The 25737-nt window shown below is 37.3% G+C and overlaps 1 protein-coding gene across 2 annotated transcripts in view; it reads left to right on the top strand.

The window, feature by feature from the left end:
* KDM4C (lysine demethylase 4C) overlaps window positions 1–25737 on the top strand; it is a 360821-nt gene that overhangs the window by 220041 nt on the left and 115043 nt on the right. For both annotated transcript variants that reach the window (XM_007451455.1, XM_007451456.1), the window contains exons 15-16: window positions 8446–8501; window positions 10939–11047. In XM_007451455.1, the coding sequence (XP_007451517.1) occupies window positions 8446–8501; window positions 10939–11047 (165 nt within the window). The remainder of the gene's footprint in view (window positions 1–8445; window positions 8502–10938; window positions 11048–25737) is intronic.

The following is a 25737-nucleotide window of genomic DNA, read 5'->3' as shown; positions in this document are numbered from 1 at the left end:
CCCCGCCGCCGGCATGTCTACATCCTAATCCCTGGAACTTGTATGTTATGTTGCATGAAAAGGGAATTATGGTAGCAGATAGCATTAAGGTTGCTGATCAGCTGGCTTTACAAATAGGGATATTATTCTGTTTACCTGGGTGCATTCAGTGCAATCAGAAGGGTCCTTAAATGAGGAAGAGGGGGGCAGAAAAGCTCAGAGTAATGTGATGTGAGAAGTGCTTGGCCTGCTGTTGCTGGCTTTGAAGATGGAGGAGGAGGGCCTAGGACCAAGGCACGTGGGCTCCCCTAAAAGCTGCAGAGGGCAAAGAAATAGATTCTCCCTGAGAGCCTTCAGAAGAGAGTGACCTGCTGACACCTTGATTTTAGCCCAGTGAGACCCATTTTGGAATTCTGATCTACTGAACTGTACATACTTTTGTTGTTTTAAGCCATTGTATTTGAGGTAATTTGTTGTTGCAGTAACAGAGAACTAAAGGGTGTACAGTAGAAAGACAGCCTTTTTAAAGGGTAATTAGTTTTCACTCTTAACCACTTGGCATTCCACTAGGTATGTTGTATTTTCAGTGTCATCTTTCATTTTCAGGCATCTTTCTCTGACTACCTTCTGTCTGTCTAGCCCACACCCTCTGGTTCTGGGACTCCAGCAATCCTTTCACCTCACTGTGACGTATGATTCAGTAATGCTCCCAACTTTTCAGTCTCTCCCTCCCCTCATGTCCTTACTTCTCTTTAAGCTACTATATTTCCTTGCACATAGCTCCCTTGCCACTCTCTGACTTTGTTACTCTTCCTCGGTGTAACTCAACCCTGGTAAATCCAACTATCTATGTACTCTGTATCTGCACCTCTGTAGCTGGGTATGGCTGTGGAGAAACACCCAATATGCAGATTGCTGTTGCTTTCAGTTTGTAACTGGAGGTTGGTCCTCAACGGTGTGGGTAATTCATGTTGCATTCCCATCACTCATTCACTTTACTAATCTCCTGATTGACTGTTTCATATCTTCTTTCTCCTCAAGCTTCCCCATCTTCTCCATCCTCACCCTCACCTCATGAAGTGTCTTCATATTCATGGAGAAATGGGAAGACACCAGTAGAGATCTTAATGTTTCTACCTGCTTCATATCTATAATATCTCTTCTCCTAAGGCCATCCGCTCTCTTATACACAGGATCATAGTTAAGAGTAATTCATCCCTTTCTCGCCCACATCCCTTCTCCAGATGATTCTCATTATCATCCACACACTCTGTTATTTTTTCCATCTTCAAGTAAACCAAAAAACCCTCTCTTGATCTTTCTTCCCACTAGCTCCCACTCTATTTCTCCACACCCCTATATATATAGTAAAATTCCTGAAAAGGCTTATCTTTATTCACTCTCTCCAACCCTTCTCCCCCACTTCTCTCTTAAATTTATTCCAGTCATAGGCTTTACCCCACTTTTTCTTAGAAACTTCTGTTGATCACTGTCTCCTGTTTGAAGCAGTCCTCACTTGGCTTCCAGGATCCTGCACTCTCCTGCTTTTCCTCTCACTCCCCAGAGTTCAAAATGTGGGCCTCTTTTCTACACTAACCCGTTTGGTAACCTCATCCCATCTCATAGCTTTAATGGTTGTAAACAGCATCTAGTCATTGATGGCTTGGGCATTTCTGGTCCGGCTCAGTCTCACCCTTGTGGCCAACTTTATGATAGTATCTCCTCTCGCATGTCCAATAGCTCAAATTCACCCTGTCCTGAACTGAATTCTAGATATTCTGCAGGCTTCCGTATCTCGAGGCCTTCCAGCTGCTGAGGCCAAGAACTTTAGAGTTAGATTTGATGCTTTCTTCTTCTCATACCTCGTATCTGTCTGACAGTAGATCCTGTCTTGTCTACTTTTAAAATGAATCTAGTATCCTGTCCACTTCTTAGTCACCTCGGCTGACATAATCCAGACTAATCTGCTCATTGCCTCTTTCCTGGATATGGTAGTAACCTGCTAACTTCTCTTCACCCTTCTACCCTTGAACCTTTGTTGTTTGTCAACACAGCAATTGGGATGATCTGATTAAAATATAAGTCAGGTTATATGTCCTTGGTGCATTCAAACCTTACAGTGGCTTCAGGCCATCGACTTTTTTTCATGGGTTATGAAACCTTACCAGATATTCTTTCTCTTACTTTCTGATAACCTCTCCTATTAGAAAAGGCCAGGATCTGCTGCCATCACCTTTCCCTAGAGAACTCCATGGCCCACTCTCAAGTGCTTAACATCCTTTACCTTAAATAATCTACTGATTTAGTTTGTCTTCTCTCCTAGCCAGAGTGTATCTTTGTCATTCATTGCTGTTGCCCAGTGCCTAGGACACAATATTGGTGATTCACCAATATCTGTTGAATGAATACATATTTTCACTTACAATACAAATTAGGTGTGAGCATCTAAATTAGGGAACTCACTTGCTGGTTTAAAATTTATTGGACCCTGTGAAATTTCCATTCAGAGGATTACTGTAGGAAACTTGTCATTCAATTTCCTAATCACTCAGAATTCTTGTCAGCCCCATCCTAACATGAGATTCCATCCTCTCTTCCACCCTGATAACTGAGCCCCATCTCCAGAAATTGTTCTTCCGCGTTTTGTTGATAAGCACTTGGGAAGCTAGTTTTCCATTAATGTGATTAATTAGTCTTTGTTTTCCCAGCTCAGACAGCCCTATTTTATGGTTTTGCATTTCTGTAATGAACACATCAGATAAATAAGGCTGTGGGGAGGTACTTCAATCTTGTAATTTTTCTATAGCACTGAAAATTGGCTTTAGTGTCACTTATGGATATGTCAGCTAAAATGAGAGGTCCTTACAAGGCAGCTTGAGAATGTTGGTATTGACATTTCTTTAATTGATGTTTTATAGAAGAGCCATTGGAACATGATTTCCCTCTAGGACAAATAACAAACAACTATGATAGCCATATTCTAACAATGCCTTTCTCACCGTTGTTGTTAACGTTGTGTCAGCACTTTGATTATAAACACTCTTTTTCAGTTTAATAACTGAGCTGTAAAGAAATCATTGTGTTGTAAATTGGTATACTAGCTGTTCTTCTCAGCGGAGACTTTTAATGAAACCAAATTTTAAAAGTAACTTGGTATTACTAAAAGGGGATTTTGTGAATGGTATTAGGTGAGGGAAAGGGACCTAAGTAGGAAAGGTACAATTTATACTCAATTTATACTTTTTCATTCAGCTTTTAGCTGCCCTGGGGATGGGTTACACAATAGAATGGCTCTTTAGATGCTGTCCTTGGGAGCCAGGAATAACAGCTGCTCATAGAGTAATCATTTTGTAACAGACGTTTCAGCATTTTTTTGTTTTGTTTTAGTTTAGGAAACATTAGTTGACTAGCAATATATCTAAATCTGTATAATAGTGAGTCATTTTACACTGAGTGTTATTGTTTCTAGAAGAGGCATGCTCATAAACATAAGATTGAAAAAGCCTGGCAATGAGTGTTCACTGTGGAATTTTATTTATTTGTTTTGTTCTGCAAGGCTGAACAATTTTGGTATCTCCTCAGGTTAGGCTGGAAAGAAGTTTCCATACACTGAAAGACTCTAGTAGAAATCATAGATGACCATTTAAAATTTTCATTTAAGTAAAAAAAAAATTTAGGAGAAAAAGATAAACCTCCATGATTACATTAATTTTAAATTACACATATTTGATGGAAGGTTTTTTTTTTGAATTTTATTTTATTTTTTAATACAGCAGGTTCTAATTAGTCATCCATTTTATACATATTAGTGTATATATGTCAATCCCAATCTCCCAATTCATCCCCCCCCAACCACCCCCCCGCCAGTTTCCCCCCTTGGTGTCCATACGTTTGTTCTCTACATCTGTGTCTCTGTTTCTGCCCTGCAAACCGGTTCATTTGTACCATTTTTCTAGGTTCCACATATATGCGTTAATATACGATATTTGTTTTTCTCTTTCTGTCATACAGAGACCATCATACAGAGTGAAGTAAGTCAGAAAGAGAAAAACAAATATCGTATATTAACGCATGTATGTGGAACCTAGAAAAATGGTACAGATGGAAGAAGGTTTAATTTCTTTGTGTGTCTGTGAGTTTTTTTTTTAATGTAAGAGTAATAAGTATTGTTAGGAAGGTCTCCCATTCCCAACATTCTCAGATTCTCAAATCTCATTTTTCTTTACAGAAAGCTACTCATACTGTTTAGTTAATCAGCCTTTCAGATCTTTTCTGTGCATAAGCTAATGCTATATTTTGTTGTTCTTGGGAGACCCAAATGGTGTCACAGATTATTTAAACATGCCTTAGTGTTTTCACTTAATATTTCATTGTGTAGTTCTTAGTAATTCAGTAATTTTTGGATTTACCATATCTTTTTCATCACTATTTTAAATTTCAAACCTGAATCTAATTTAAAAATTCAGACATTACAAATAAAGTAAGTAACTGACAATTCCAGTTCCTCCCAGATGTAACTGTTTTCTCTATTATGAACAGAAATGAAATGATAGTCATTGTATATTCCTACTTCTGCATAGATGTAAATGTTTAGCTAAGATAGATTCTAAGAAGGTGAATTCCTTGTCGTAATTTATGTACATTTAAAATTTTGATTGATAATGCTGAATTCCTCTCCACAACCATCATAACAACTCACATACCCCCAGACTATAGATATTCCGATTTAAAAATCTGAGGTTAACACTCATTATTTCATTTTTCATTTTCTTTCTTTCTTTCTTTCATTTGAAATTGTGTATCTTTCATGTATTTATTGGCAATGAAGAGTCTTTGAATCTTCTGCCTCTTTTTCAAAAGTGTGGCTTTTTAAAAATTATCTTTTGGATAACAATCTTTGTTTTTTATTGTAAATTTTTAATCTTATATTAATTTATATAGTATTTTATCCTTTATAATTAAAAAATTTTGATGTAGTCAAACTTTATTAATGTTTTCTACATGTCTTTTGTTTTTTAAATGTTATATTAAGAAGTCATATTTATCCTAAATTCATCAATATATTTGCCTAAAATTTCTTTGAATACTTCTGTAGTTCTGCTTTGTTTTTGAGCTTGGGTCTGTAAATCAATTGGAATTTATTTTTATGAATCAGAAATACATGCACACACATTCAACTGAATTCATTTTTGAATAGTTTGTGGTATTAATTTTTGGTTATTTATCCAGCTCTAACTTTCTGTTTTCTAATTTTCTCTTCAACCAAGAGTAGTCTGCCTTTTAACATATCACTAAGTTTTTAATTTCAGGTTATTTTTTTTTGGTTATAGAATTTTTATATTGTTTTAAAAAATCTGATTTGTTATTTATTTATAGTCTCTCACTTACATTCCTAATACCCATATTTAATTTTTAAACATGTTAAAATGCTTATTTTACATCTTATATCTGAGCTCAATGTGCATCTAATTCTATTGTCTTTTTTTTCCTGCTTATGTAACCATATTTTCTTGGATGGTTTTTGAGTTTTTATTGTGAGCTTATATTCCTTCGAACTTAATATTTGGGAATTTCTTGAGGGCTTTGTTATAGGTGGTTGCTGAAACTTACAATTTTCATTTTTATATTATCAAAATCCACCTTCCCATAATATCATCCTACTTCATGAACAGTGTAAGAACCTTACAACAGTATAATTTGATTAACTTCCCTTCTGTTTGTGGTCTTATCTTACATTTTACTTCTGCATAGACTCCATCCACTCCGTAGTATTGTTATTTTTGTGTGAAACAATCAAGTTTTTAAATGAAACTTGTATAGTCTCTCTGTCTCTCTCTCTTGCTCTCTTTGTTTGTGTGTGTGTGTTTTGAAGATACTAAAGTTTTATTTTATATTTACCCGTTTTAAGTGTTCTTCATTCTTTCCTGCCACTTCGTGGTTCAGGCTGGTGTCATTGTCCTTCATTCTGAAGATTTTTTTTTAGTGGTTTTTATAGTGTAGATTCATTCTCATAGATTTTTGTCTCTATGAGATTATTTTTATCTTATCTTCATTTTCAAAGGATATTTTCCTTGGAAATAGAATTTCAGGTTGCCAGCTTTTTTCTTTCAGTGTTTTATGGATATTGTTCCATTGCCATTTTCCTCCAACGTTTCTGGTTATGTCTTCTAGCCTGAGCTAGACTGGATGGTTGATGCCACTGCTGGGAAACTGGCTTGGGAAGAAGACATGAGCTCAGTGTTGCACGTGTATTTGAGATGCCTGTGGAGCTGTGAGTGAGTCATCTCAGGAGACAAGATGTTTGAGTTAGTGGCCTTTTAGGAATCAGGGTAGTAGATCAAATGCCCGGCAAACAGGTGTGGAGAGAGGAGTGAATAGGCCCTGCTACAGAAATTACAGTGTTTAAGCAGCATGAAAGAGGTGCCTGTAAAGGAAGCTGAGTATCAACTAGAGATAGAAAAGGACAATGAGGAGAGTGGCGGGTCATAGACACCACAGGGAGAAACTGTTACAGGCACAGTTGACAATGTTGAATGTTGCTAAGAGGTCAGGTGAACCGAGGACTTGAAATATCCATTAGATTTGGTGACATGGAGATCGCTTGTGACCCTAGAAAGAACAAGTTTCATGTTGTGGCAGGCGGGAGTCTTCTCAACTCCACTTAACACCTTGAGTCTACAGATTCCACTTAAGAGGCTGTTTCCTTCTGTTATATTTGGCTCTGCAGCACGTGTACCTGTTCATGATCCTAATCAGGTGCACGGAAGCCAGCTTCTATGCTGCTTTGCTATATTTCATTCTGCTAACTCGTCCCTTTAGGCTTCTTCTCACTACTAGTTTCATTAATCAGACCTCTAATTCTCTCAGTGTCTGCACTTCTCACGGTCCATAGCTCTCCTTTCCTGCATTCCCACTTCCGTATTAACATCTTTTTATGTTAGTTTCAGTGAAAACATTTGACCTCCTGTTTTGTTTTCATTTTCATCCTCTCTCTGTAGCAAGTGTGTTAAATTACTGAAAAAAATAAAATCAGTAACATTTTATGAAATTGTTATTGAATAATTTGGATTATTGAATAATGTGAATGATTGGATTTCTCATTTTCATTATTTGGATTGTGAAATTTTCCTTTCATTGTGTGTTTCATCAAAACCAGTTCTTTCAAAGGCCGCTGGAATATGGCTTTGCAATAGAGAATGTTCTCCATCAAATGATCTTCTTGAGCTGGGTTTATCATGGATTCAAATGGATATATGCAGGGCAGATTTTGCTACTCCGAACCTTTAGTAATCACCAGGGAAATTTCAAATAGATGTGCAGAGACTTTCCAGACAAGTAAAACCATTGAACATTTCTAGTCTTTTTGCCTTTTTTGCCGCTTATTAAGAGTTCTACAGCTATGTTGATCCTCCTCAGTGGTTTTGGTGTTGTTCTCAGGAAAAGAAAAGCTGTGGAGTATGACACCCCATTATTAATAGTAGATAAGTTAGAGGGATTCCCTGTAAAGCTGAGCAAAGCTGTCAAAATCAGTTAAGGGAGATCACCTTAAAGAACATATAAAGAAATTTTATATAGACAGCTTGGAAGAAAAAAAAACCCCACAAAATAACCTGTAACTATTGAAAAGAAACCCCAGACTATTAGTGCAGTAAATTGGGAGGACAAGCTTGAGGCTGAAAATAAAAAATTTACTTAGGTATTTGATTAAAAATTCTAGGTCAACAAAAGGCATTGCATTACTTTCTGGCCCTGTTTTCTCGTGGACTTTTTCAAAAAATTGTAATGAGAAATGATAAAGTATGTTTGTAGTAAAGGGAGTCATCTTGGAATGAAAAGTCTGTGCCAATCTAAGACACATAGAAGTGCCAAAAATATAAACTTATGTGGGGAAGATAAAGGAAAACATTTTATGGCACTGTTTTCTGGGGCTGGAAAGCCTGGGTTTATCAGAGCAATTTTTCCAACACTATTTGCCCATAGAAAGACCCAAGAGCTAGTTTTTTTGAAGAGTGTCTTTTAAAAAGAGCTTCCTTCTTATCCACATATCAGAATGAAGCCTGCCAATACCGTTTTTTAGCCATCCTGTATACAGGAGTGGATTCCCAGAACTCAAGGGAACCAAGTTGTATGTGTATTTCTCTGTTCTAGAATTTTGGTACCTATCTCTCCACCTACCAGTTTCTCTGTGTCACAGCTTTCCCCCAGCGATGGCAATTGAACATGATACTAGGATAATGATGGTTTCCCCTAGGAGATACATACACTGAGAACACTTTTGGGTGTCCCCTCACTTTCCTACCTCTCTTTTCCTCTCCTTTCTTGAACTGTTTAGAGATAGTCCTTCATGAAGTTCCTGATAATTTTAATTTTAAAATAAAAAATTAGCATTTATGGGGATATTTTGATAAACAGTACTGACTTTTATTACATGGCTCTAATAATTGTGTGGTGTTTTTTCTGCCCTAGGAGTGCTGTCTCTGCAATTTGAGAGGGGGTGCTCTTAAGGAAACTAAGAACAATAAGTAAGTAGTACGTTAATTGTGTTGAATTTCATCGTTTCCTTCTCTCTCTTGAGTGTTGAACCTCTGGGTGACAGTATGCTTTGCCTCTCATTGTTGTACGCGTTGTTCCACAGCTTTTGCTGTTTAGGTCTGAGGTGGGGATTCTGTGCATGTCTCCAGAAACCATTACTGACAGCATGTTCACTTCTGCTGGGCAAAGGTGTTCTAAGTCAGCTTCTGTTCTGTGTCTTTGACATCATGAGGAACAACCTCTCTTTCACTAACAGAGTTTGAAGAGAGCCCACATCCTCTAGGTGTCTTTGGAATCCTTGTGTTTAATATGATGAATGCTTTCATTGTAATAAAAACAGAATATGCCTGAAAACAGTGAAATCTGTTATCTTCAGGTAAATAAAATCAATTATAATCACACTATTAGAATAAAACCATTTACTTTTAACACCAGCAAATTAACAAGAAAGTGTGTATTCTAAAATAGAAACACAGGGAGAAAAGATTGATTTTGCAATTTAAAGGGGACAGTTGGAGAATATGAAGAGAGTCATAAGTGAACATAAAAGAAAGTCTTGTTTCTATGGCGGTTGTTGAAATATATATTTTTGTGTGAATTTTATTTTTATGACCCGATTCAAATATGTAAAATAGGGCCAAAGCAAATTATAGGTTCCTATGGAAATAGAAACATGTAGAAAAGGTTTAGGTATAGGTTGTATTATGGTACTTGAGAGCCAGATCCAGCCCCAAGATATGTTTTATTTGACTGACACACCACTTTATGAATTTAATTTAAAATTTAAAAGTTGAGAGATTTTATATAAAAATCCAGATGTTCATCTTTACTTAATAAATGATTGTGCATCTCTATATGACAATAACAAGCTAGGATGAGAACCTGGCCTAAATGGGGCAGGCAGTCCTCGGGTTACCATGATTTACCAGTATGCGTGTATTTGGTTACATCTTGCCTGGCCCCATGGGCACTGGAGTTGGTACCCTTGGAGTAATGTCATGTCCTGTCGTGTAATGATGGAGTTGGCATAATTATGTGCATGTGCATGTTTCTGATTGTTTATAAGGGAGAGTGAAGGCACTTATTCCAACATTGATAAAGTTTAGTTTAAGAAGCTGTATATTTGCTTAATTTTGGATGTTCATCTCTCACAGTCTTAGTTAATGTCATTGGCACTATGCTAAAAACCATTGACTAGTTCTAGGATGTTACACGGGTTATGCAGACTGCGAGATGACTCAGGCAGTTCCTGTAAAGACAGAGGTGACAAGAACTTCTCTCCCTTCCTTTGGGCAGGACACAAAGGAGTAGTGTTTGCTATAGGAGTATAGTATTTATTTAGATACGGAAGAATATGCCCTTTCGTATCTAAATGGGGTTCATTTGTATCTGATGGGGTTCACACTCACCCTCTGTCCCTGTGGTCTTTAAAGGCAGGATGGAGTCTTATATTTAGAGTGAAATAATATGCTTTGACTTAAAAATAGGTGGACAAATTTGATAATTCTTTCAAAATCTCTTTAAACCTCAAGAGTCTCGATATTTATTTGAGGCATAAGATTTATGAGAGACTTAATAGTGTTAATGAGGACATTGTCATTTTTCTGGAGTAATTCAGAATTTGAAAGGAGATATTCTAGGTTTTTAGTAGGGAACACGCTAAATTTCATTTTCCCTTGTCTCTTGGTTCCTTTGTTTGTAGTAGGATTGCAATAAGAAACAATTTAATTAAAGACTTAATCAGTATTAATTCTGTTAGAAAACTTTTGCTATTTGTTCTAGTTTGCTTCATGATACTCGTATTATGTAAAAAGGATTATGTGGTATACCCAGTTTATACCTTTTATTAATTGAACTAATCTTTTGCCACATACTAATTATAATTAGCTTAAGTATATTAAACACCTCTATATTTCAGTATCAAATGAAATAGCAGACCTACATTTCAGTATTTTGCAGGTCACGTGTAGAACAATATAATGATAGGCTTCTTTGGTTTTCACCTAGTTCTTCGTGTCACAGTGGTGGGCAGGTGTGGTACTGAATCTATCCAGGTATCATCCAGTAGGTTTTAAATTCAAAGAGTCTGTGATGGATATAGGCTTTGGGCTTTCTTTCTCATCTGTGTGTTTCCCATCCGAGAGAATTGCCATCCTCTGGTTGAAGTATGGGATACATAAGTTTAGGGAACGGTTGTTTACATTTATGTCTCCTTTTCTGTAGGTGGGCCCATGTCATGTGCGCCGTTGCAGTCCCAGAAGTCCGATTCACTAATGTTCCAGAAAGGACACAGATAGATGTAGGCAGAATACCTTTACAGAGGGTAAAATTGGGGGGGGGCAAAGCTTCCTTTTTTTTTTTTCCCCCGCATAAATTAGTGTTAAAAGTTCCAAACGGTTGTTTACATTTATGTCTCCTTTTCTGTAGGTGGGCCCATGTCATGTGCGCCGTTGCAGTCCCAGAAGTCCGATTCACTAATGTTCCAGAAAGGACACAGATAGATGTAGGCAGAATACCTTTACAGAGGTTAAAATTGGTGAGTGGCAAAGCTTCCTTTTTTTTTTTTCCCCCGCATAAATTAGTGTTAATTTCAAGTTCCAAATATTTTTATTTATGCATGCATTCCAAGGTAATTTTTTTCTTAGCTTCGTTGTTTCATTCTACCTTTTTTTTCCTTTAGCCTAAATTTACTTATCTGTACGCACTCTTTTCCTGTTATATTTTAAGTATGCCTCTAACTTTCCTCAGCTTCTGTTTTCAGTGAGGCAAAGGAATACAGCATTTCCTGGATTAATGTGAATTTTCAAACTATAGGCTATCCAGTGAAGTTTGTTAGAACTGACCCGAGCTATCCAACTATGTCTTATTTGAATTGCTTAGTTTTTCTCTCTCTTGCCTCTTTTTGGTTGGCCTTGACTTGGCAAAATGCATCTAACCTATTTTGTCATCTCTTCACCAAGAAGAGACTTGCAGAGAAATGCAAAAACTTTAATTATTCCAAAAGGATTTTCCCAGGAATAGAGACAAATCATTTAATTTGCCAAGCTCTCTGGCTGGTTATTTTCCATTGTTTCTCCTTGTTAAGAGAGTATTTTTTTCATTGAAAAGTTAGGCCTTTAACATCCTCAACATTGATGTAATCTTGGAGTTCTGTTAAATTGTGAGCCAACAGGTCATTAGCTTAGGCCCTTATTATATTTCATAGTTAATGAGAATATTCCCTAAAGTTAAATTGCCTGACCTTAAAATACTGAAGCCTGTCTTACAAGTGGACTTAATACCCTACAGTTTCTTCAGTCCTTGTTATGTCTAACTTGGGGTCTTTCCACTATTTCAGAGGCTGAGCTGTGACTCTCTACCCGAGTGTTACTTGCTTTGTTATTAGTCGTCTCTCCCCCACTGGGGAGCTGGGTGTTTTGTCTCTGGACTTCTGTCTCAGGAACTTAGAATCTGTTCTGCTGTCTTTCAGTGAACACTGTTATTTTCCACTATAGCTCCATCAGGAATTTCACATAGCTAGAAAATATGTGGGCCTTTATGGGCCTGATGACTGCTGTTGGCAGATATGAGTGGTGGGAACAAGGATGCTCAGGGTGTGGTAACAGAAGTTTTGTGAATGAGATGGAAATGATTGGGCCATTTAAATGCCCCCTAAAGCTCATAGTGACTATCAGAAGAGAGTAAGGTTGTTCAGCTCATGGCCTTCCGTAGGAGGAAGTTTGAAATCTTATATCTTGTTCACCAGTTTAAAAAAGAAAACAAACACTGACACGAGAGAGAGGCAGAAGTCATCTTCCATGACTCTTCAGACTGCTGTTTCTATTTGCTCTCAAGAAATCTCATGTTTAGCCTTTATTTTGCCCTTTCTTTGATCTTACTTTGCTGTTACTTTGTTTATAAGTGCATTCTGAGTGCAAAAACCGTAACACCCAAAAGGGTGGAAAGTTGTGTAAAAATTGGTGCAGAAAGAAGAAAAAAGAATGAATACAATAAACCTTATATCACATTACATTTTATGTGCAAACTGCTTTTCAACTATTGCTGTTTACTTATATAAACTTGTTTTCATTATTCAACTGATACATATTCTATCTGTGAATATTGTTTGGGCCTTTATGATTGGAACAAAATGCATTAGTTTTTTCCATTAAAACTAATAAAAATCTTTTTCATTGGGGAAAAAAAAACCCACTAAAAAGAAACAAAAACATTTGCCAGAATTAGGACTGTAGGGCAGGTTATAAAGAAAAATGTTGAGTTCATGACATGCTCCAACATTTAATGCTTTGTGTGACAAATACTAACAAATGTCTTACATTTCAATATTTTTCTGATTTACAAGTAATATATATTTGCAAAAATTCAAACACTACATTTAGCAACCACCTTTGGTTCTCTCTTCTGAAAGATGATTTCTCTTATCAGTTGAATGCCCCTTGGAATAGTGGTCATTGCTCTTGATGCTTCCCTTTAAGGGCCTACGTGCTGGCTTCTCCTATGTCCACGAATGCTTCCTTAGTGATCTGCCATCACTCACACCAGTCTCAAAGGGGTTTTAAGGGAACAGCAGGGAGGGGCAGCATGGATCATTTCCGTGCCAGTCAGCAAATTGTATTTGCTGTATTTCAGAAATCTGAAATCTGATCGTTGCATCCGAAAGTGGTAAAAGGTTGCCACCTTGATTGTGTATGTTACATATTCTTTATAGAAGGTTTTCCATCCTTAAACAGTTGGCACCTTTAAAAGAATGTGTCTTGACTGAATTTCAGATCACCTAAACTCTATTTCAACTGACAATGGAGAGCTCTTTATTGACATACAGATATTCATGACACATATTTGAGTGAAAACAGCAGGCTGTAGATCAGACTTTTTTTTTTCTGTTTTTAATATAATTTTATACGCATGATGAATTTTTTGGAATGTTTATCAGAATGCTCAAAGTGGTTATCTTAAGTGGGAAAATACAAGGGGAAACTTCATTTTGGGAGGGGAAAAAAATCACTCAAAAATACTGTGATAGTTTGAAAGGGGACAATGGCCAGAAAGAAGCGTGGGTGACTTTTTCACCAGAAATCCTCAGGAAAGCACCATGACTCTGTTACATCTCCTGTAGTATGGCGTCTGTGCCCCAGCCTTGCTCACTGTCTCTTGGTGATCGGACTCAGGCTGGCTTTGTATAACAGAATTTATAAATGATCACTTGTGTGTGGGGTGGGTGGAATGCACCTTTTCAGGAAATAGGATGCTCTGCCCTGAACATATAATCAAGTGTTCCTAACATCAGCATTCTTTTGAAGTTTAATTAAGCTAGTAAGTGCACATCCAGCTAGAAGTCAGAGCAGTAGTTTTGTGGTATTTCATCCAGGTATTTCATCTAAGTCTAGATGGATTATTTTACTATGTCTATTTAGTGGATGTATGTGTGTCTCCTAGTGTCAGTTTCAGTCTTTTTTCTGGAGCTGTAGCCAACTCTTTTCTGGTTGCTAGGTTGTTCACCCACCTTCTTATTTACACAGATATGGGGGGGGGGGCGAATATAAGAATTAGATGTCGGTGTCAATGTATTTCACCAAACAGTTATGAGCTCACCCCGCCAAATACTTAGTGTACATTTTTGAGTAAGACATTGTTCCTGTCTTCTAGCATCATAGAGTCTAGACTGGGCTTTCTCAACTTTGGCCCTCTTGACCTTTTAGACAAGTTAATTGTTTGTTATGGGTGACTCTCATGTGTATCATAGATTCCAGCATCCCTGACCAAACAGGTGATACCAAAAGGTATAAATTTCTAGTTATAAGATAAGCACTAGGGCTGTAATGACAACATCATGACTATAGCTGAGACTGCTGTGGGATATGTAGGAAAGTTCCCAAGAGAGTAAATCCTATGAGTTCTCATCAGAAGGGTAACTTTTTTTTTCCTTTTTTCTTTTTTTCTTTCTTTTTGTTGTATCTATATGAGAAGATGGATGTTAGCTGGACATACAGTGGTAATCATTTCACAGTATGTGTAAATCAAACCATCATGCTTTATGCCTTAAACTTATACAGTGATGCATGTCAATTATTTCTCAATAAAACTGGGAAAAATTAGCCAATGCCAGATATCCCTTGGCGGGTAAAATCACCCCCATTTGAGAACCCACTGGTCTACAGGGAAGACATAAGGAGAAAATTTTCATTTTTGTCATTTTCAGAAAGAGAATATCTTGGTTGAAAGAAGTAAGTTAGAGACTGAGAGAATGGAAGTTCTTAATTGCTTTTAAAAACATTCCTAGGGATTGCTTTTGGCAAATTGTTTGAATTTCTTACTTGTGAATAAAGCAATAAAATTTGGCAACCTATGTGTATATTTGCTACTGTACAGTTACTAATTTTATACTCTGATTTAGTATTTTAACATTATCTGTTTTTATAGAAATTGAACAACTGTGATTACTAATCAAGTATCATAAAGATTTACAGTTCTGTAATGTGTGTGTATGTGTACACATGTAGTTACCGAGTAAATAGTCATGAAATGAATAAAAGGCAGCAAATTGTTACTTATTATTTGTGCTTCTGGCTTAGAATTATTGTGGCTGGACGGTTTGATCAGACAATACCAAATGACTTTTTTTTTTTAAGGCAAAACCCTTTAAAGGTCACAGCAGTAAATTCATGCACATCTCTGTGCGTGCAGCTTTAAAGCAAGGCATTAGTTACCTTATCTGCATCACGGGGGACAATGTGATTAGGCCACAGAGCCTGGAAGTAATTTGGAGAGCCTCTGAACACCCATGCAGCCCTTGCCCTGTTGTCTGAGAGTTCTGATCTTGGAACCTCTGGTCAGTTGGGGATTGAAAATTGGAGTGACCTGACTGAAGCAGTAGCAAGGGAAATCTGAGCCTCTCTCCAGTGCCCACCAGGTGGTGCTGCTGTACCAGTTTCTCATCCAGTTGCCCTTAAATCACCTCCTTTAGCAAGTGCCTAATGGGAGCCTGGCCCCAATGGTAGAGGGTGTATGTGTGTGAGATGTGATGCATACTGGGTTGCTCTAGCCCAAGGGCTGACAGCAGAGCAGAAAGTGCTGCGTGCTGCTGTGTATTCAAAGTGCTGAATTCCAGAGGGCAGTTTTTTTTAATTCAGGTTTTGATTTAGCCATATAAAAAAGAGCTGCTTTCCCTTGGGGCAAGTTAGTGTTTTTCTGTATAAGTAATAAGCAACACTAGTAAAAGCTAGTAACTGCAAGAGTCTTAAAGAACAGCTTATGGCAAACATGAGTTTAAAATGTCTTCTGAAGTATGAAAGCTGTATATAAAAATTGCTTATTATTATTAGCGGTCTTTCTAGAATATGGAATACTGGAGTTTATGCAGAGGTATTTGAATATTTTGGTAATATTGTTGTTAGCCTTTTATTTATTCATAGGTTCAACTTGCAGCTTTTGAAATACTCCTCTGTGCAATTATTTGTGTAGGAAGATTTTTGTAGAGGATGTAAGAAAGGATTTGTTTGCTTTAGCAGATTTTTCCTCTTATAATGACCATTGAAAAAAAAGAGACAGCAAATGGAAAACAACTCTTTCAGTGCTCTTCAATGTTGATCCTAAAATAGTGTGTGCTTTGTGAAGAACCTTTATCTCATCCAGCCACCTTGTTTGCTATTACCATAGGTGTGGCCTCTACTCATCAGATAATTAAATGGACATCAGTGATGGCACTGGAGTTATTTTCAAGACATTGTATCTTATTTATGTGGCTGTTAATTTAAAATACTTTAATAAAATTCATTATTTTTAAACTAAAGAAAATACTTCAAATATATATTTGGCTATAGTGGTATTTATCCAATTAGTGTGTTCTTTTCTTTCTTTAACAATATTTTGCTTTTGTGTAGAATAATTATCTCAGGGGTTAATAAAGTAATTTCTGCTCCATCTTAAAAATGCTAGAGGTTGCTATCTAAAAGCACCAGGTAGACTTCCCTGGTGGCACAGTGGTTAAGAATCCACCTGCCATTGCAGGGGACATGGGTTCGAGCCCTGGTCCGGGAAGATCCCACATGCAGCGGAACAGCTAAGCCCACGAGCCACAACTGAGCCCGCGTGCCACAACTACTGAATCCCCCACGCCTAGAGCCCCTGCTGTGCAACAAGAGAAGCCACCACAACGAGAAGCCCACACACCGCAATGAAGAGTAGCCCCTGCTCGCCGCAACTAGAGAAAGCCTGCGCACAGCAATGAAGACCCAACACAGCCAAAAAATAAATTAATCAATTAAAAAAAAAAAGCACCAGGTTATTAAGCAGAACCATCCTTTAACAGGAAGGAAATGGCTGAAAGTTACCTGAATAGGCTATGTGTCCAAAGCCATGTTCAAAAGGGAGAACCATTTTCTCTGTCAGTTTAAGCATTCTTCTGATTATTAATGCAGGTTCTAGATTACCTAGTATTTTTCTTACCTACTCATTTAGAATGAATTTCTTTGCTTCTGAATGACTTTTCAGTTTGGGAAAAATTATACTTGTGGCGAGCCCTGTCATCCCCAGTCCCTTCCCCATGTCCTCTGGTACCTTCTCCGCTCATCCAGAGAACATCAGAGCTTTGGCACCTGGTAGGAAAAAGAATGAGGAGGATGCCAGGGACATCTCCTACCCCGCACTTGAGTGGTGTGCTCTGGGGTAGCCAGTCTTGGGACTTGTTTGAAATCACAAATTATTGGTATGCCTGAGGACAAAAAGAAAAAATTGCCCCCATGTGGTATAGATCTTTAAATGTACTCAGTCATTTCCTTTTCTTATTTCTTTCTGTCTTGTTTTCTCTACTAATATGATTGGTTGGTCATGGTCATAGTTGAATCTCTGGAAGAGAAACAAAATTGTGCAAAAACGATAACAGCAAAAAAGGAAGTAGAGAGATATAAAACACACATGAAATTAGAATGTCTTAAAAAATTTTTTTTGTAATAGAAAAAAAGACGGTAAAACTTTCAGGAAGAATTAAAACCGGAATTTTGAGAGGACAATGCTTTTATAATATGATCACACAGAAGACAGCAGTATCGTCAGGAAGCAGATCACTAGTCTTTAGCCCTGATTATAAAATTTAAGAGAAGAACATTTTAAAACAAAACCCAGAAAAAGGAGTAAATCAGCATGAAATTCTGGTATTTGTTAGATATTTAGCTGTGAATGTGTATTACATACATTCATCACTTCTTGAAGATTAAATTAATTAAATATCTATGGAATTTATAGAAGTGAAACAACAAGGCAAGTTTGTGGATTATAAGAAATCTTCGAAAATTGCAGCAGACCCAAAATGCAGCCATTAGTTTAAACAGTTTTCCCTTTTGGAGAGAAAGTTCTCAAATAGAAGTGTTGTGAGAATATTTACATATTAAACTGCACATGTCAAAGCAAATGACGTCTATCTTGCTTGCTGTCAGTGCATAAAGAACTTGGTGGTGTTCGTTGACCACACACCTTCCTCACAGTGGCATGGAGGGTACCTCTGATTTCTATGTCTGCAGACATTCCTAGGATTTTACATTTGAAATCCTATTTCTGCAACAAAATAGAGGGAGAAATGATTTTTGGAATAGCCGAAGTTGCCCCCAGGCATTTGATGACCTCCGATTTGTATTTGACAAGTGAACCAAGCACAGGCACAAGTGTTCTCCGAGAGAAGAACATTATTTTGAAAAGGAATTTACACTGCAGTGATGACTGAGCTACAAGCCTTTCAGTACCTGGCTGAGGCCAACTATTCTGCTTAGAAGCCTCTATACACTTTAAAATTTGTACCTGAAGGCAAATAATAGTGAACTTGAAAGCCAAAAATTATAGTTTTGAAAGGTACATCAATTCTGAGAATAGAGTGGTTTCACTGTGGTATTCCATCTGAAGAGCTGAATCAAGGGGAAAAAATACATTCAGCCTTCCTATTTCTTAAAGGAAGGCACTTGATCCCTTGCTAACTGGCTTATGTTATCAGATGCATTGAATACTAAAAATAGAATTACTGAGAGATAGAGATGGGGTCCGCCTCTCATGCTGTAAGATCACTCTGAGTCCTATTTAGTTGAAGTTACAGCAACGTTGCAGAGCAGCTTCGCTTTCTTTGTAGAGGAAATCATGGTCGTGTTTGACAGAGCCTCTGTTACTGCAGTTTGGGAGATGCAAAGACACACTGATCATCCTTCACCACTTTAAAAGAAAAAAAAAGTAGCATTGTAAAGGCAATCGGAAGTCATTATATTCCACATTAGCTCATGTACTGATTTATTCACGTCTTCAGTTATTTTTAGACAAAGAGGAATTCTAAGAAAATAATAAACATTGACAATGATGAGCAAGTTTATTGTTTAAATGCAGTTGAGGGAAAATTTGCTTGTAATAGTGAACTACTGAAGGGGGAATAAGTGACACCACAAATGACAGAATCCTGGTGTGGTGTGTAGGGTCCTATTATTTAATATGCTCAGTATAAAATTTATTATATCATTGAGAACATTCTTCAGGATTTCAACATACACATGTCCCCAACTTTGTAAGATTTTTAAATGAGTGTGGTGTAAAAAAAAAATGTACATTAGTAGCTGTATAGTACTTAACTGTCAGAATGATTTGCTACAGGGACTAGATCCTATTGCAAGCTGTCAAATTTGTATATTGCTGTAATACCAAACCATAAAATCTTTTGAGTAAAATGGAAAATGTCAGATGGGCATGACTACAAATAATATACTTTCTGAAGGCTGTAGATGTCTATAGGAGAAAATGTGTAAATGCATGAAATATCATCTTGTTACTATGGATTTTTCTTTATCTGACGAAAGAAAACTGTGAGGCGGAAGGAAATTGATTGGAGCCTTTAAATTTTTTCGTTTTGAACTCATTTTTCCTGAGGACTAATTTTAAAAACATTATTAAATAGATAAGTAGAACTTCAGATAATTCATGATTAAAGAGTATAGTGCGAGAGTCATCTCTTTTTTTAGCTTACATTGCTGAATGGTCCATTTTTTTCTGATCTTGTCTGTGTGAGTAGTGATTACTGATGAATCTTTTAATTGAGTGAGTTGGGGTCAGTGTTCCAGAGATGGGGTCACCCCTTTCGTTCCAACATCGACTGAGTCAATACCAACAAATGCTTGCCAAACCGAGACAGCTGCTAGATGGCTCTAAACAATCCATAGGGTTTTGCTTGGTCAACAGTGATTGACAGCAGAGAGGTTATAGTTTTTGAAAGGTACAGTCATTATTGTAAAACAGTGGGTCCATAATTACTTATTTTTCTAATATTTTAGTATAAATTATTTATCCCCTTGGAAGTGGCTTTTAAAAATCAACAAAAAGGGCTTCCCTGGTGGCGCAGTGGTTGAGAGTCCGCCTGCCGATGCAGGGTACACGGGTTCATGCCCCGGTCCAGGAAGATTCCACATGCCGCGGAGCGGCTAGGCCCGTGAGCCATGGCCGCTGAGCCTGCACGTCCGGAGCCTGTGCTCCGCAACGGGAGAGGCCACAACAGTGAGAGGCCCGCGTACCGCAAAAAATAAATAAATAAATAAAAATCAACAAAAAGGTTATATATAAAGTGACAATCTTTTCATACTTGTAATTAATTTAATGTAAGTCAGTGTGGTATATTTTAGGCATGTTCCCACAATTTAGTGATGTCATTTTCTAAGATGAGCTCATAGATACAGGTACCAGCCCAGTTTGCATTTATTGATTTAGATATCAAGGGTTCTGTGCATTCATTTGTATTGCCCTTTGGGTCATGAATTCTAAGCCTCTGCTACATTGAGATTGAGTGTGCAGGCTCTGGACTAAGACTGTTGGAGTCCTGCGTCCACCACTTAAGCAACCTTGGCCATGCAGCTTAACCTTTCAGAACCTCATCTGTAAACCAGGGTGGTTGTGAGGATGACATGATGCAATGATGCAATGCATCATCGGCCAACCCCTTGCTGCATAAATCTCTGTAAACTGCCTTTTGGCCAATTAGGATTGGAGTGGATAAATATTTATAAGGAGGGAGTAGGTTCTTTGTGCTATCTCATTTGTTCATCCATTTGCTCAATAAATATTTCTTTAGGACTTGCTGTGTTGTTAGGTGATAGATGTGTGTCATTTCTGCTTTTATAGATATTACAGAATAATGGAAGTTATTGAAAATTAGATAAGCAACTACAAAGCAGCATGAAAAGTTCTACTGTAGTAAAAATCCAGAATGCAATGAAGGATCTTACTCAGTTTGGGGTATAAGGGCAGTAAAGGGGTGTAGAAAAGCTTCCTGGAAGAAGCAGTGCCTAATAATGCCTCATCTGAGACCTGAAGGATGAGAAGAGGGCACTGGAGGAGTGGCCAGGACAAGGAACAGGATGCTCGGTGTCCTGGAAGTGGGACAGAACTGTAAGGTCTAGGAAATGAAATTTCAGCAGAGCTGGAGCTTGAGGTATGAGTCTTGAGAAGGGGAAGCCTCAGATGATGTAGCACTGTGCTGTCCAGTACGGTAGCCTCTGGCCACTGACGGCTACTGAGCACCTGGGATGTGGTTAGTGTTACTGAAGAGCTGAACTTAGGATTTTATTTAATTTCAGCAAAGCTAAGTTAAAAAGTGGAAGCAGCATAAACACATGAAGTACAACTGTAGTTTTGGTAGGTCCACATTTTACATTTCAAACACCCTCGAAAATTGAGCGTCCAAATTGAGATATATTGTAAGTATAAATACACAGCAGATTTCAAAGACTTACTATTGAAAAAAAAAAGAATGTGAACTACCTCATTAATAATTTTTAGATTGGTTACATGTCAAAATGATAATATTTTGGATTTGTTAAGACATATTGATGTAGTATTAAAATCAATTTCACATGTCTTTTTTATTGCGATTACGTATACTTAACATAAAATGTATCATTTTAGTTATTTTTAGGTGTGCAATTCCATGATGTACATAAGTATATTCACATTGTTGTGCAACCATCATGCCCATCTATCTCCAGAACTTTTTTATCTTTCCAAACAGAAGCTATGAACAGTAACTCCCTCTTGTCCCCTTCCTCACCTGTGGCACAGGTGTCTCCTAAAAAATTAAAAATTGCGCATGTGACTTGCATTTTATTTCTACTGGACAGTGCCATTCTAGAGGACTTTGTACTTTATCCCAAACAGGTGGAAGAACCTTTAATACCCATTAAGCAGTGGAATAATATGACCAGATTTGTGTTTCAGAAGGGTGTTGTGCTTCTGGTGGGGAGAACATACTCAAGAGGGTAAGACTGGAGCTAGAGAGGCCAGTTTCAGTAATCATGTGAAAGATGATTTTGGTGTGAACCTGGGATGGAGATAAGTGAACTGATCATAGGCAGGGTTGGCTTGGACTAGGTGTGGAGGGAGCTGGGGGTCTGGCATAAGCAGCTGGGGGACTGGTCATGCCATGCACAGGGCTCGTCATCACTGGAAGGGGACGGGGTTGAGGGGGAGTACACTTGGACATACTTAATTTGAGGTCCTTGTAGTCCAGCTGGGTGTAGCACAGGGGAAACATGTGCCAGAATTCTACTTCTCATGGGCATGTAGCTATTTACCAGCTGCTCTTAGGTTGTTAGGACTAGAAGCATATGAAGTTCAGTAACTATTACTGGTCAGAAATTCAGGAACAGTGAGCAACTGTGCTTTGTATGGATGTGAATTTGGTTTGTGATAATATTTTATCTGCCTCTCTGTACTCTTTCTGAAGTGTAATAATCAGGTAAAACAGTGGTAGCCTTGGGAGTTTGATTTCTGTCTTCTCTCAGAGCAAAAGAAATGAAGAACATTGAAAATGGAAACTAAACCTATAGACATGGAATAGTTTGATTTGCAAAAAAATGAGCAAGAAGGAAAGTCCAAGGTTCTCATGAAAGATAAATGTGTCCTGCAACCAGTAAAAACACAGCCTACATGGGAATATCATTGCCAGGATGAGTGGCCGCAGCGGAAAGGGGATTTGCAGTAAGAAGCGCGAGGGTTTGCACAGACTCATGAGGAGGTGTTCATTTCAGAATGGCCTTTCCTTTTAATTTCAGTTGAATTTTAGTTTAAAAGCATCTTTTCACTAATAGTTTTTGAGATAAAACTGCCTTTAGGAACAAATTTTAAATCGTAGATTTTTTTTTTTTTCTGTTCAGAATATAAAATGCATTCCACCTTTCTTTAGTAACAAAATATTTTACTTTAAATAAATGGAAAAAATAGTCAAATTGACCACTTTTCATTATAGGAATAGTGCTTAAGGTTAATTAAAACTTTCAAGATTTTTTTCTTACAGCCATCTGTTCATAATTGATTTTTAAAATTAATCAATTTTAAACACTTATTTTCTTTGGACAAAGCAAAAAAATTGTGAAATCTTTTCACTAAATGGCAGATATTTTTCAGTAAAAGAATCATGACATCCTGGCAAAGGTATAATTTTAGTAGACTAATGAGCTTTCTGACCAGAGCCGACTGAGCCTCATCTGATTTTTACAATGATAAATTGGCTGTGTCAAAATTTGCAATCTAGTCTGGTGAAATATTTAACTATGAAAGTTTAATTCTCATTTTTTATTTATGAAAGCAGTGGTAGTGTCATAGCAGCTTATAATATGCTGGCCATTTGGTATGATTTATTTCAATGAGTGTCACTTGTTGATGTGTTTAGTGGTTGTTGACCCATATTCAATTCTAAAAACTCTTAAGTGGTGTGAAATGTAATAAGTCAGCCACTGTACTTAAAAAAAAAAAATCAAAAAACAAATCATGATCCACAGATCTATTCAGTTGTCTTTTCCCGGCTGTAATGATGTCACAGCTTTGTATTTGACAGCTGTTGATGCGGGGGCACTGAATGAGTAACAGCTTTCTTTACAATTGTGGAGATCTACTTAGAGTAATTTCTACCACAAAACATATACTTGAAATGTCATAGAATCATCTTTCATTAGTTCATTTGGGGATTCCAGCTTGTCGTCATTTTAAAGATTTTGAGGAAACTTGCGGAATAAAGAGCATTTCTTTCATTTATCAATCTTTTTATTCACTAAAGACTTACGGAGGTGATCATAGTGTTTGGTGCCTGGTGACAAGTGGCATAAGGTGGATGGGGTCATCCCTCTTGTGAGGTTTATATTCTGGAAGAATTTAGATACAGATCTTCCAAGAATGTCATTTGTGTTTTTGGTTGTTTTGGAAGGCAGACAGGAAGGGCTAGATAAAAGCATTCTTCTAAGGCATTTCTTTTTTTTTTTTTTTTTTTTTTTTTTTTTTTTTGCGGTACGCAGACCTCTCACTGTTTTGGCCTCTCCCGCTGCCGAGCACAGGCTCCGGACGCGCAGGCTCAGCGGCCATGGCTCACGGGCCCAGCCGCTCCGCGGCATGTGGGATCTTCCCCGACTGGGGCCCGAACCCGTGTCCTCTGCATCGGCAGGCGGACTCTCAACCATTGCGCCACCAGGGAAGCCCTAAGGCATTTCTTTACAGAGAGGTATAATAAGCATTTCTGTCTCCTAATGTCAGGGTGTTTATCTAGTGTAGATAAATTTTAACAAATAGGTTAAAATATCAAAAGAAAACATTTTTTCAGATATTATGAAATTAGTTTGATATCATTTTATAAATAATAATAAGCATCTTCAGAAAACAAAAAATTTTAAATGGTGGTATATTGTTAACAAAATTTCAAATTATTCATAGCTTACTACAAAATGAAATATCTTATGAATAATGAAACATTCATAATAATGAAACATTCTTCGTAATATGTACTGTTTCAAATACCATGTCTTGGATTTTTTTTCTTTAAAGAATTGAGTTATTGTATTGTTATTATTACTTCTTTTATAATACGCAATAAAAGGTATAAACTCATACTGCTGCAGAAATTTGCTGTAAAATTTCTCAAGGAAGAGGCTGTCCAGAGAAAATTATCCTCTGGTATTATCCTTTTCTTATGTTTCTCAAAGCAATTTATAAACATTTTTCAAATAATAATATAGCATTACAGAACATTTTAGTTGGCAGGTCAACTTAGAACTAAGGGGGAGATCAGTGGCCCAAATGTTTTTAGAAACAACAATCAAATTTAAATACTTCTAATTCTCAGGTACCGTTTCTCTAAGAATCCCTTTTCATAATTAGAAAATGAAGAAGCCAGCAACAGGAAAATCACTGCTTTTCCTGGCAGGCCCAGCAGCTAATATATGTGCATTTTCAGCCTTCTCATTTTGACAGGGGCAATCACCATTTAATTTCAAAATTCCCTTTATCTTAGTGATAGCCTTAGAACTACTGAGTCTCCCTTTCCTGTCTGTGACAGTATTACTGTTTCTGTGCTCTTCGCCACACGCTGATTTGGTAGCCCTGCCCCGCAGCTATGGCACCGTGGCAATGTACATTCTGCATAGATAAGACATGACAGCCTTTTAACCTCAGCTTGCTGTGTGTGCAGAGGGTGACAGCCCACCTGCACTGGGGAAAGCAAACAAGCAAGCGTGATGCATTGATCTTAATCACATTCTGTTTATCTCAGAGACGTTCCAAGAAAATGACAGGCCAAGCTCAGAGTTCAGGTTATCAGCCTGAGACATATGAGGCGCAGGGCATCTCCACAGCAGATAAGGCTAAACTGTACTATTGAACTTTGACTTGTTTATTTAAAGTTAGAATTTTAATATATAGATCCTATAAGGTTCTTGTTCCTTATTTTAAGATTTTATTTTCAAAGACCTGTTATTTTAGTTATAAAAGCAATGCCTGCCAAAAAAATTTTTTTTTTTAACTGAAGTGTATAAAATACAAAATGAAATCATCTCTAGCTTCATGCCATTCCACAGAAGTGGTCATGTTTAACATATTGGAGTAATGATTCCTGACTTTTTTCTATGGAGGAAACAGCTTGGAAGGATATAGCTTTATCATACTGTGTTATAATTAAGAGAGTGTTTCAGTAGCATACTATATATGTATGATAGTCAGACACATATACAAAAATCTGTTTTATAAAAATATCAACCCTGTCTTAAGGGTTGTCATGTTTTTCCTTTCCTTTGGTCTTATTATGAACCTACCAGCATTCATGACGCTTCACACACCTTTGCTTATGTCACTCTCAGAAATTTTTAAAGTTTGGTTTTTTTTTTTGAATAGAACTTAATCACCTGAACTCAGGTGACTCACCTGAGTGGTCCTCAGGTGTGTCACTTGCTGCAA

Source organism: Lipotes vexillifer, unplaced genomic scaffold (assembly GCF_000442215.2).
Source record: "Lipotes vexillifer unplaced genomic scaffold, Lipotes_vexillifer_v1.1 scaffold260, whole genome shotgun sequence".
NCBI lineage: Eukaryota > Metazoa > Chordata > Mammalia > Artiodactyla > Lipotidae > Lipotes > Lipotes vexillifer.
This window is presented reverse-complemented; position numbering and strand designations above follow the sequence as displayed.